Here is a 14,146-nt window from a genome sequence, read left to right on the forward strand (position 1 = left end):
TTACCTAAAGTGGGGCCTTCTGTGGGCCAGCCATCTCTACTAATTACCTAAAGTGGGGTCTTCTGTTCACCACTTTAGGGAAGATCAGAACAAGCCTCCTGCAATCCCATCAGGGCAGACACTAACCTCCACAGGACCAGGAACACATAGCCCCAAGGGGGGACGTTGCGTGGACATGAACAAAATGGAGGGCCAAAGATGGAGTCAATGTGGTCAGCACTCCTACGATAGCCAAAACCGAAATCCTTCCCCCAACCAAAAAAAACCCTCCTCTACTACCCACAATGCACATCTTCCCCATCTCAGTTGATGGCAACTCCTTCCTTCCAGTTGCTCAGGCCAAAAACCTTAAGAGTCATTCTTAACTACTATCTTATATCCTCTGTATAATCTGTCTCAAGTCCTATTGGCTCTACCTTCAAAATATATCCAGAATCAGACTTTTCTCCACGTTCACCGATGCACCTGGTCCACACACCCCCACCTCTTACCTGGATTACTATGACATGGTCCTAACTGGTCTCCCTCCTGATCTAGTCTCAGCACAGCAGCCAGGCGAGTTCTTGTAAAACACGTGCCAAATCTGGCCAGTCCTTTCCTGAGAACCCCCACAGTGGCTCACCATTTCACTCAGAGAAAAGTCAACATCTTTCCAAAGACCCAGTGGGTCTTACAGGATCTAGCCCCTTCTTACGGGGCTATGTTCTAACCCACCTCCTCCTCTTCCTCTCACTCCCTCATTCTTGCCGCTTTCACCGGCCTGCTTCTTTCCAGAACTCTGGGCAGGCTGCGCCTTCACACTCGCCAGTCCCTCTTCCTGGAGAGCTCCTCCTCCAAATAGCCACATGCCTGACTCCTTTTAAGTGTTTGCTCACTGTCACCTTCTCAAGGTGTACCCGGCTCCCCAGATCAACTGTTACCCACCGTCATCCTGCAGAAATCCTTATCACTCTTATTCTCCATTTTCCATAGCATTCATCCCCTAATGTGCTGTATGGTTTACTTGTGTTGTTTATTGGTTGTCTCCCTCTCCTACTGCTTAGAAGGTCAACTCCAGGAAAGCAGCAACTTCTCATCTATTCTGTTGACTGATAAAAGCCCAAGGGCCTAGTGATAGTATCTGATACATATTAGGCATTCAATAATTATTTGCTAAATTAAAGAAGTTGAAAAAGTTCTAAGTTACTAGTTATTATAATGGACCCCCAGAGAACCTTCTGTGTACGTCTAATAACTCCCATTTGGTGAGGAAAATCTGAAAATCTAAAATGTGATTACTCATTCATTTTATCAAGAACTATTTCCTAAATATTTTATATGTGCCAAAGCCAAATTGGACCTTAGATGGTCAAACATACTTTTCCAATTCTGGTGCAGGACCTTCTTGCTTTTGAACACGGTTCTGAATGGACAAGAGTGCTTCTGGTGAATACTGGGTAGCATTGCTCTCCATGTACTTCAAAACATAGTCGTCTGTGTCAAGGATGACAAACCGGTGGCCAAACACTGGGGAGAGGGTAGAAATACACTTAGCTTGGTTATGGTTTTAATCATGCCATTAGGGGTAAAATAATACTGATCCTCCAATGACAAGTTCACAGATAGGCATCTGTGACCTAGACGAAGGAACATTCCACAGCTCTCTAAACTAATATGCAGTAGTTCGCTCAGTGTTCAGGAAGCTCGGGGTCTACATCTATAGCCCACAAATGCGACCAACTTACAGTTTAATTGACATGGAAAGAGATCAAGACACTGTATCACATATACAAGAATATTAGCTTTAGCTCAGGTGGAATGCAGCCTAACTGCCTCTTACAAGTTAAACGAATTAAATTCCCACTAAGAAGAACCCATTCACTTGGCAGGTAGGAAACACTAAGCTGTGCTTTGACCTACCCTCAATCACAGCACCAATGAAGAAGTCAGTCGGGCCATAGTAGATGGGGTTTTCCGCTGTTGAGGACGGTTTAGCAACTTTAGTTCTGCCAAGGTACTTGCCCCCAATGATGCCAGAATTGCGGACAGGTGGCTCAAAGATACTGATCATGTCACTGGCAAGAAAATAAGAGAAGACAAATCGGCGGTCTTTGTCTTCCGGGATGGGAGATTCCTGGACAGGAGAAGAAAGGAAGTTATTATGAAGGTACATGATAGACCCCGATGTTCTAAACTTAAGTATCTACAGGACAAGGTATAAAATATAAACCAAATACACAAAGTATAATGTAAGTGAACAGGATGGGGGGCGGGGACTGTGGTGGTCTGGAAAGGACATGCCTCATCTAAAGGAGGCTGCCCCAACTCAACTCCGACTGGTTGCTGCCTTGTGCGAATGTAAGCTCAATGTTGTGCAATCTTCTCATTTCTCACGGGAAGACAGAAATCTGGGTGTTGTATGTGAGTGATGAATCACTAAATTTTACACCTGAACCTAATATTACACTGTATGTTAACTAACTGGAATTTAAACAAAAACTCGGAAAAAAAAATAAACCCCTGATTTTAAAATGTTGACCTTAACTCTTTTAAAGCACTATGTGCGCCAAACAAAACATGTGGGCTATGTTCTGCCCACAGGCTGCCCACAGTTTGAGACCTCTTGGCTGACATGTTCAGTTTCACAGACACTAAGATGATTATGCAAAGTTTAGTTCTTTAAACAAATCCATTGATATACATAATTTTAATAAGAAAATTTAAGAAAGGAGGAATGAGTAATATAATGTCATAGAGTTGAAGTTGATTCTGGGAAACTATCTTGTAGCAAGACTATTCGTATATCAAATCACTGAGAGTGATCACATAACCCTAAGAAACCAATTCCAGATTGAACAAGCTTAAATACAGACATGCTTATTCTTGACTAAAATCCTCTCAAATTGCAACTTCAGCACATATCTTTTCATTTACAACATGGAATTTCTTGTATAATAATTTCTCGTTTATCAAAGAAAGTCACTGGGTTTCCTCTTGTCAAATAATTTCCTCATACCATTCCCTAATCTAACCGTCTCCAAACTTTTTCGATTAGACACTCTTAACAAGAAAAAATTTTTTAAACAAACATCCACAATATAGTTAATAAAAATCAAATCACATCACTCCTCTGCTCTCAAACCTCCAGAGGATTCCCGTCACACTGAATAAAATACGAAGTTCTGAGCACGGCGACAGGCAGGTCTGTACCAAGGGGGTAGCGGGGGAGAGCCAATGGTTCATCCTGGCAGGAGTATTTTAGGAGTATTTTAAAAGTTAAAAAAAATTCGCTATGTTTTTATTTAGAACTAAGTGTAAAGTTGCATTAACAATAGAGAATTTTCATATACTCCTTACCAGCTTCCCCTAACATTAGCATCTTACATAGCTTACATAACCATCCAATTATCAGACCCAGAGTAATGGTACAACAGTAACAGTAAATAGTAACGGCACAATACTATTAAATAAATCACAGTTCTTATTCAAATTTCACCTCTTTTTCACTTATGTTCTTTTTCTGACTCAGGATCCTATACAGGATCTCACATTGCATTTAGTTGTTCTTTCTCTTTGATCTCCTTCAATCTGTGACAGTTCCTCATTCTGTCCTTGTCTTTCACGACCTTGACACTTTTGAAGAGTAATGGTCAATTATTTTGTTGAATGTCCCTTGTGCATCTCATTTTTGCATCTTTGGCAAAAATGCCACAGAAAGAATATCTTGTCTTTCTCAGATATCGTAACAAGAGTTCACGATATCGAAAGATCTTATTATTGGTGATGTTGACCTTGGTCATGTGCGTAAGAAGATAAATGCTGGGTTTCTCCCTTCTAAAATTACCATCTTTCCCTTTGCAGTTGATAAATATCTTAAGAAACACACCTTGAAACTATGAAAATCCTTTTTTTCCTCAAAGGTCTTCCGGTAATTTTAGCATCCACTGATGGATATTCTCTGCAACCATTATTGCTGTGATGTGTGGTTAATGGTAATTTTTTATTGCCCTCTTCTCTTCCACATTTAGTAACTGAAATTCTACTGTACAGAGGCACAGCCTGAGGATGAGTATTGTATTGCTGATATTTAGAATTACAGGCACACAATGAGAATAAGAAGCAGATCAACTTTTGGGTTTATTTTTAAATTGTCTGCAGGCTTCTTACCTACATCGCTTGTTACCTGCATCATGGGTGACTACTCCCACCACTCTACGCCTCCGGCCTTGCTAGCCACTGGCTGTAAGACTCTGAGCTGGTGCCTGATCCCATCTTCATTTCTGTCTCTCTACCCTCCATTCCCTGTACACCGCATCTGCATGAAATGCAGTTCCCTCAGATATGCTGCTGGCCAGCTCCCTGGGCCATTCATTCTGGTCTCCACTCAGCTGTGTGCCCCCTCCCCAGCATTTCCCTTATTGACCAGTTAAATGAGCCCCTCCCCATCACTCTGTCTCCTGCTTTACTTTGCACAGCATGTTTACTACTTGTTCTTTGATGATATATTTACTCTTGTCCAGAATATCCTTAACTGGAATGTAAGCTCCACGAGGCCAGAGATTTGTCTGTCTTGTTTTCCACCGTACCCTCAATGCCCAGAACAATGCCAAGCCCAAAGTAGTTCTCTAATATTTGTTGAATGAATGAATAATTCAACATCTATTCTTCTACATAAACATGTTCTGCGCCCTACAAAGTACATATAAAAATATCAGGGGCTATAAAAAAAGTGCACTCCTGATAAATTATAAGCAGAGGCTGTAATATTTTCTTCAGAGCGTCCATGGAGTATCAGCTGTCCGCAGGCTCCTTGGAAGGCCAAGCCTGCTGCTGTGGAGACCACTGCTCAAGTCGAGTTATTACCTTCTTGAGCTTCCCCAAGACCCTCCGCTGGCACTCCACCCTGAGCCCCTGATACTTCACTAGCCATACTTGCACTTAGGCCCGAACCGCCTGTCTGGGTTTAGCATACTTTATTTCTTTTATATGTATATACTTTTTACTGTGAACTATAACACGCATAGAGAAAATCTGCAAAAAACCAAAATGTACAGTTCAAAGAATTTTCATTAAGTGAACACTCGTGGAACCACCACCCAGTCAAGAAACATAACGTTGATGGAAACTAGAAAGCCCTCCCAACTGAGAGAACTTGGTAATAATGTAAAACATTCATTAATCAGAATTTTTACAGTAGGGAGTATGCTACTTGGCCTAGAGTTTGCTAGAACTTCCTTTTTATTTAAAGCTTTGTTCAACATTTTTCTAAAATATAGTAGTCAGCTATGTCTTGATTTAATTTTTATTTTTTCAAATATATGCATACAGTTTGAAAAATCACTTGGCCTACCTCCCACACTCCCAATTCCTATTCCCAGAAGTAACTTATTTCAATTTCTATTTATATCCATATTTCTAAATAAAATGCTTATAGTCCTATTTCTGTATGTTTTCCATTTTTAAAGATATTACCCTTGGAACTCCTATCAGTAATTTGCCTCAGGTAACTCAGCCAATGAGTGGAATATTCAGGATTTAAATTTATGTCTGTTTCCAAACCCATGCTCTTAATCCACTAGCCATATGACCTCTCAAAGGCAATATTTATTAAATTGGTAGGATCCCATTTATTACATTTAAGAAATACAAAATACATCAAGCTAGATATCACAAGTAATGATAAAAATTAGTAAGATACGGTCCCTACCCTCAAGGAAATCACAGTACACTCGATTGCACACAAGTACACAGATAATTTCACTATGTCAGGCTTTCATAATTACTTAATAAAAAAGGCAAAAAGGTCAGTCAAAATTTGAGGGGTAGAAGGGAGAGATTAACGGTCTAAGAACGATGTTTCCAGGAGATAGGACTAGAGCTAGATCTTGGCTCAGGGACCACTGCTAACACTACCCAACCCACCCAAAGGCTGGAGACTGGGTCCCGTGGCTGTTTAAATAACACACGACTCTGCCGACTATTACCCTGCAGCTTAACAGACAAAAAGGACCACTGGGCACAGTACTGAGACCGAAGGGAATCTTAGCACACGGAAATCATCCTCACCAGTGCAGCCAAATAACGAAGCACCTTGTTATCGTTCATCAGCATTTTAATAACATCTTTCTTCGGAGCCTTTGGAATGAGAACAAAGCAATTCTGAGCAGAGTCTTCAACAAGTCCATAACCGTTATAGGGAGGTAATTCCTGGAGAAATAGAAGAAATAAAGCAGATGCTATTTGTGTTAAAATTACATTAAAGGTAACCAAGTTTCTTTTTTAAATATCTAGAAGATACTTATTCAAAAGCAATTTCTATATACACAAATGTACTGTAGTCAGAAACTAAAACATTGCATATTCCATTCCTTTTTTTTTTTTTTTTAAAGGAAATGTATCTCTTTTTTTTTTTTTTTTTTTTTTAAATTTTTTTTTTTTTTTTTTGGAGAGGAAAAAAAAGAAACAGAGACTGTGAGGGGGGGGGGGGTCAGGGGGAGAAGCAGACTCCCTGCTGAGCAGGGAGCCTGATGTGGGACTCGATCCCAGGACTCCAGGATCATGACCTGAGCAGAAGGCAGTCGCTTAACCAACTGAGCCACCCAGGCGCCCTCCATTCCTTTTTATATATAAGCTTTATACCATGATCACTGCTCATAGGAATGACAGATGATGCTACAGAGTAACCCAAAGGGCTAGACCAAAAGTTCAGCAGTCCCCCTTACTCACGGGGGATATGTTCCAAGACCCCCAGTAGATGCCTGAACCCTATATATACTATGCTTTTTCCCATACATACTTTTGATAAAATTTAACTTATAAATTAGACACAGTAAGAGATTAACAACGATAACCAATAATAAAGTAGAACAATTATAACGACATACTGTAATAAAAGTTACGTGAATGTGGTCTCTCAAAATATTTTATTGTACTACACTCACCCTTCTTGTGATGACATAAGATGATTAAATGCCTACATGATGAGATGAAGTGAGGTGAATGACATAGGTGTTGTGACATAGTGTTAGGCTACTATTGACCTTCTGATGACACATCAGGAGGAGGATCATCTGCTTCCAGACTGAGGTTGACCGTGGGTAACTGAAACCGTGAAAAGCAAAACCATGGATAAGGGAGGACTCGTGTGTTGCTGATGTCCGCTGATCCCTTACCACCAAAGCAAGACCTGGCCCTACTCCTAGTCCCAATCCTGGCCCTGTGGTCATCCTACCATGGACAAGCCCAAGGATCTGTGACTTCTTTGTTCTAGGGTGTGTGTGTGTGTGTTGGCATTGGGGGAGGGCAGGACTTGGTTCGTGCTACTATTTTCCTATTTATCTCCTTATTTCTAGTATTTTTATTTCTTGATTTTTGCCACACAAACAGGGGTGGCGGCCATTCTTTACTGAGAACTCAGACTCCTTGTCCACTCCGGACTCTCCTTTCCTAGCAAAGGAGCAAACTCAAGAAACCAAACTTCTGCTATGACCGTTACTTGGTGAGTTAGCGTGAAAGTACAGGATGAGCTTTTATTTTTCAGTCAGGCCCCATGAAGAGCTGAAAGCATCACTCTAAGATGGTAGGATTTCTTGGTCTAAAAACTTGAGTTCAGTGGCTGTTTTCCTCTCCTCGATGAGGACTGCAGCAGAGTTCTTTCTCTTTGACTCCTTTTTGCTATGCTTCCTCAGCAAAGTCGGCTTATTCCATACATTTCATGTGTAGGGACCTTCCCCAAATCTTTCTATATATTGTATTGAAGCACTTTGACAAATTAGTCTATACAGTCCATCTATAACTGGTACTTCCTCAAAACCTGTGACTACTCTGCTCATCCAAGGTGTAGTGCCTGGATCACTGCCTCTTTGCCCACCTCCTGGGGCCGTAATGTGATCATCATGGAGGAAATACGACTAGTGCATCCAGTAGATGGACAATGGCCTAACTTGCTCTAAATGCAAAACCACTACTCAATGAATATACAGGTTTGCCATGGACAGAAGGACCTTGGGTGAGACACCACATGCTGAGCATTTGAGTTACTCTAGAGGATAGGCAGAAATATACAGTGGTGGAATCTAAACTTCCTCTGGGTGTTGGCAGTGGAGATTGAAGAACTTTGAAATAGGGAGGTAAGCCTCTGAACAGCCTCTGAACACCTTCCTCTCAAATTCTTTTTGTGTTTTAACAGAGTTCAACCTATTTTTTCTGAATCACACCTTATGCCCCCTGCTTGGAATGAAGACCTTCCCTAAATATCAGCCCCTATGCCTGGGGTCCTGGCACTATGCTTCTCGTCTTGCAAGCTACTGTCTACGGTCGGTGTCCTGTTCTAAACTAGATGAGCCACTCACTCCTCGATAATCCTGCTCACATTCTCCACCCACATTATCTTAACAAAACAAGTACCCAGGGAGCTTGAGAGTCCCATAATCCTCCAAATAAAGCTTCCAGAGGCCAGCTCCATAGCGGATTTGCTCTCCTAGGTCTGGATTCTTTGTCTTCCCTACCAGAAGGTCTCCCGATGGAGTCAACCTGAGACGGACACATCTGGCCAGTGGATACATTTACTTACTCCTGAGCTAACAGATTAGCCTGACCTAAGTGTCATGATTCTTGAATTGAATATATCCTCTTCATATCTGCTTCTACCCCTGATCATTGGCCTGCCTCTAGCTTTATCCCTCGAGAACCCAGCTACAGCTTCCCACCCCTGCTTTCCAACCACATTGTGCAGGGTTTAAATGACGGAAGCATAATGACTAAGGAGAACTGAAAGGTATTTGCTGTTTGGTAAGTGGTGCTCTCCTACTCATTTCCAACAAAGACTTCCATGGACAAGCAGAGAGTGCTTATGTGTAATTGTTTATTATAAAGAATTTACTGAAAATAAACTGACCAAATACTATGACTCATGTGCCATGTGTATGGATGGAGAATTGGTTTTATATTACAGGGTGACTGAGATAGGGCAAAACAAACGAACCAAAATCTACAGTGGTTCTTCAGTTCACTCTGCTCTCATCTAAGCCCTCCCTTCCCTTCCTTTCTTTAGAAGACAGGTTAGAAGAAAAAGATGAGAGTGAAAGAATGGGGAGCAGAGGCGTTGTAGGACTCAGAACTTGTATCAGCTCAAAAGATGGATCAAAGCCTTTCACTAAGAAAAATGCACTATTATATTGCAGTCCCTCCCCATTCTACTTCCTGGTTAGGTCAGATTCCTTCTTGTAAAGGGGTTTGGCATTTAATAAACTCCCCCGTGTACTTTGCAGTGTGACCTTGGACTGCTATCTCATACTATACTTCTCTATAAACTGCAGTGATGGAATAGTTTGCTTAATCAAAATCTAGATCTTTCCTATGGTACTTTTTCTCATATATTGCAACAAATGGTACCCCAATATTTGGGGATAGGAGCAAGGGCTTTATTATAATTCTTTTTTTTTAATTTTTAAATTTTTTTAAAGATTTTATTTATTTATTTGAGAGAGAGAGACACAGTGAGAGCAGGAACACAAGCAGGGGGAGTGGGAGAGGGAGAAGCAGGCTTCCCGCAGAGCAGGGAGCCCAACGTGGGGCTCGATCCCAGGACCCTGGGATCATGATCTGAGCCGAAGGCAGACGCTTAACGGCTGAGCCACCCAGGCACCCTGGCTTTATTATAATTCTTAATCAATGAGCCCATTCATTGGTAAAGAATCCTATCAGAGAAAAAAACTGACAGCAAGAAGTATTATCTTGATCCATACTTCGTTCCAGAAGTTTTATTGCCCCTGGGAACTCATAGCATATTAAATCCAAATCCTTCTTTGTAATTGTTTTTATGAAATGTTGGTTCCAAAAGGCTGGCCTAAGATATCACTTGCCTCTTTGGGGAACAAATGCATACTTCATAGGCAGTCTTCTTGTGTAGTTCAAGAAACATACCACATGCGTCCTATTTGCTAGGCACTGAGTTAAGTGCTCCCTGGCCTCAAGGACCTTACGGCATAGTATAAAAGATTCTTAGACAGATACTTTAATATAATAGGTAAGTACTAGCAGAGGGAGGCACAGGACCCCAGGACACAAAGGAGAGGTGATTAAGCCTGCTGGGAGCTTAGAGATGCCTTCTTGGAAGAGAGGAGGCCTACACCGAGTCTGGAAGGGTAAGGAAGAGCTGTGTAAAGAAATGATGGCAAAGGGGTTCAAGCGCATGGAAGAGCATCAGCAAAAGTGCAGGAGAGTGAAACAGGAGGCTGTGCTGCCAGAACCACAGCTAACTCAGGGTACTTGGAGGCTAAATGCAAGAAGCAGGGCAGCCGATCAGGGGAAGGCAGACGCCTGCGCTGGAGGAATTCATTAATTCCAGCCTTCCATTCACAGGTTTCTTTTGAAAAGAAAGAGCCACAACCTTATTTTACACACAGAGGAGTAAAGATATATATCTTTATATATAAAGATAGGTCACAGGTATCAATACCCAATTTTATACATAGGCAACAGACCAAAGAGGCTGGATGCATTGCTCCAGCCCCAAGTGCGCGGAACAGGTGCCAATGCTTACGGTCTGTGATACGGCGCTGCCTTAACACATCAGATACTTCTTTTTTTTTTTTAAAAAAAAAAATTTTATTTATTTATTTGAGAGAGAAAGAATGAGACAGAGAGAGCATGAGAGGGGGGAGGGTCAGAGGGAGAAGCAGACTCCCTGCCGAGCGGGGAGTCTGATGCGGGACTCAATCCCAGGACTCCAGGATCATGACCTGAGCTGAAGGCAGTCACTTAACCAACTGAGCCACCCAGACGCCCCACATCAGATACTTCTTGAATTTGCTGTATAATGTGTAATTTTTAACACAGGCAATTCTTTTTTTTTTTTTTTTTTGAGAGAGAGAGAGGGTGCGCAAGTGCGAGGCGGGTGGGGGGGAGAGAAAGAATCTCAAGCAGACTCACGCCCAGTGCAGAGCCCCACGTGGGGCTCCATCCCATGATCCTGAGACCATGACTTGAGCCGAAATCAAGAGTTGGTCGCTCAACGGACTGAGTGACCCAGGTGCCCCCACATGCAATTCTTACTTGAATTTCTAAAATATGTGGCTGAACCACTCTGAAGGCTCAAGTCTATCCGATTACCATGTGGGTGCATTTAAAAGAACCACGACCTTACTCTCAGATCAGAATGGACTCTGTGGTACACAGTACTAAATTTCGTGGTTCAGTATAATTCTAAGGAAAGCTATGTGGCAATGAAAGAAAGCCATCTTCCAACATCTTCATTAATCAGCTTCTGTTCACTCCCAATTAGTTTTTAAGTAAAAGGGTCTGATAGATAGGCAGGGAACAGTGAAATGTCCTAGCAGTCTGGAATTTTAAGAGATGTCTTTTTTAATCAAAATAAAAAAATTATATGGGGCGCCTGGGTGGCTCAGATAGTTAAGCATCTGCCTTTGGCTCAGGTCATGATCTCCGGGTCCTGGGATCGAGTCCACGTCCGGCTCCCAGCTCAGCAGGGAGTCTGCTTCTCCCTCTCCCTCTGTCTCTCCCCCTGCTTGTACTCTCTCTGTCTCTCTTTCTCAAATAAATCTTTAAACAAATAAAAATAAAAAATAATAAAATAATAGAAGTAATACAAGGTTTGGTATAAGAAGAGAAATAAAAAGCACACAGAGTATAAAAAGAAAGGTCCCTTGTCATCTCGCACTGCCCTCCCCACCCCCCATTCTCACATGTGGAACTACCCACTGTGAACAGTGTGAGTGGAGAGTCCTCCAGGTCCTCTCTTTGGTAAGTGTAAGCAGATACTGTATGCAGCAATTTACACGAACAGGGCCGTATAACATAAACTTACAAATGTGACGGACATTTTGCCATGTTGATATGCAGAGACTGACTTCCTCTTTTTCTCTTTAACCAGTCTTACAGTCTCACATTCTTCTCACTGTTCTATAGTTTGTTCTGCCAATCTCCTTACACTTTATTATAAGTAATCCTTACTTACACATATCCTTACACCTATCGCTTTATGGTCCCCAGACCAGATTTTCTAGATCAAGAGACAGGTAATATTTTATTTTGAAAAAATTAAAAGGACGACACTGCCCTTCAAAAAGGTTTTTCCTATTAGCTCTCCTGTTAACAGTATATGAAAATGACCATTTTGGGGTATCTCGCTGGCTCAGTCAGTAGAGCATGCGGCTCTCGGTCTCAGGGTTGTGGGTTTAAGCCTGATAGTAGATGTAGGGATTACTTTAAAAAAGTGAAAAAAAAAAAAAAAGAAAAGAAAAGAAAATGTCCACTTCTTCAGATCAGGGCAAACACTGGATATTGTGAGTCTTTTTAAATCAAATACATCCAAAACCTCATTATTTTCATTTCTATTTTCTTTGATTATCAGTCAAGTTGAGGGTCTTTTTTTTTTTAATTTATTTTTGAGAGAGCATGAGCGGGAGGGGCAGAAGGAGAGAGAGAAGGACAGAGAATCTGAAACAAAACTCTGCACTGAGCATGGAGGAGGGTCTTTTCATATGTTCATTAGCCATTTGTATTTCTTCTTTTGTGAAGTGCTCTGTATCATATGCTTTGTCCATCTTTTATTGGGTATTCACATGACTCCGTTTTTTCTTTTTCTTAAACCTCTATATCAAAAGATTAATTCTCGCACTACACTCGGAACTAGTGTTCCATTACCGGTTTCACAGGAGGTGGCTCCTTCTTGCTCACATCAATACGTGGTAAATCAGAGATTCCAAACTTTTCTTTGTAATACTGTCGAGTGAAAGGATCACAATCATAGATGAAGAAGGTTCTCCCGAGGATAGTGAGTGGTTTCCCCACAATGAAGTCTTTGGCGGTATACCATTCCAACACCTCTTGATCAGAGATCTCCAGCACACACTGAGGGAAGTTCTCTGACAGAAGATAACAGGGAGAGAAGAAAGAAAAGGAATAAGGATGGGAAGAAAGACTGACACACAGCAGCTGGGCACTCTTGAGAATTATGGTCTCTAGCTCTGGTCAAGGGTCTCCTCTACTCTCCCAGCAGAAAATAAGGTTGTGTATTTCCATCTGTTGACCGGACACAGAAATAATATCCCAGATAGTTTTTGTGAAGTCATTCTCCCTTATTCAGCTTGAACTATCAGTACAGGTCACTAACCTTAGCAGAACTCATGCTTAGGGGAAATCATTACAGGAGGAAAGAATAAATGTCCTTCTATAGAGTACAAGATCAACGGAGGGATCTAAATCATTCAGTTCAACCTTTGACCCATTTATTCATTCACACAACATATTATCAATGACCACATATATCATGTACCAGGTTCACTGCTAAATACCGAGATTATAACAACAGTGTAGGTGAGATTTCTGCCTTGATGGAGAAAACAGTCTGTTTGGGACAACGGATACTAAACAATTACACAAATAATAGTTTCATTTCAATTGTGATCACTGCTAGAAGGACAGTCTGACCTAGTCTTCTGGCAGGAGGCAGGGTCAGTGAGATGATCATACTAATCTGTTTATCTGGGCACTCAACAGATTTTCAAATGTAGAATCAACCTTGCATTTTGGGAGGTATAAATCCAATTCTATCACATTGTTTTTTTTTTTTTTAAAGATTTTATTTATTTATTTATTTGAGAGAGAATGAGAGAGAGAGAGAGAGCAGGAGAGGGGGGAGGGTCAGAGGGAGAAGCAGACTCCCCGCCGAGCAGGGAGCCTGATGCGGGACTCGATCCCGGGACTCCAGGATCATGACCTGAGCCGAAGGCAATCGCTTAACCAACTGAGCCACCCAGGCGCCCCTCTATCACATTGTTTTATGGGAACTAAGGATTGACTTATTTAAGACTGATTCCCTGCAGCATGGCCACCATGGAAACCGTAAGATAGTCAATTCTGGTAAAGTGCCACACTGTATAGCTGTAACCACAAAGCTTGACCCTAGAACTCTGATCACAGGGTGCTTGAGAGGCCACTATTCTCCCAACTGATAATTGATAAGATGGAAAAATAGGAAAGAAGGCTAAGGTTTTGTTACATCAGGCAGAAAGGCTTGAGCGCCAGTCCTTGATCATGCCAAAAGATCATGATTTTCCCAATCATGCATCTTAAAAGCCCTATAGACCAAGGGTTCCTTCTCCCATTGCCTAGTGCCTAACCCTACTAGACCCCTTTGAGTTAC

At 41.6% G+C, this 14,146-nt stretch overlaps 1 protein-coding gene across 1 annotated transcript in view; it reads right to left on the reverse strand.

Moving 5' to 3' along the window:
- Positions 1 to 14,146, reverse strand: part of EFHC1 (EF-hand domain containing 1) — a 65,378-nt gene that overhangs the window by 26,291 nt on the left and 24,941 nt on the right. The window contains exons 6-9 of the mRNA XM_021692077.1: positions 12,646 to 12,866; positions 6,046 to 6,186; positions 1,900 to 2,113; positions 1,359 to 1,506 (exon numbers count right to left, since the gene is read on the reverse strand). Of these exons, the coding sequence (XP_021547752.1) occupies positions 1,359 to 1,506; positions 1,900 to 2,113; positions 6,046 to 6,186; positions 12,646 to 12,866 (724 nt within the window). The remainder of the gene's footprint in view (positions 1 to 1,358; positions 1,507 to 1,899; positions 2,114 to 6,045; positions 6,187 to 12,645; positions 12,867 to 14,146) is intronic.

Source organism: Neomonachus schauinslandi, chromosome 8 (genome assembly GCF_002201575.2).
Source record: "Neomonachus schauinslandi chromosome 8, ASM220157v2, whole genome shotgun sequence".
Lineage (NCBI taxonomy): Eukaryota > Metazoa > Chordata > Mammalia > Carnivora > Phocidae > Neomonachus > Neomonachus schauinslandi.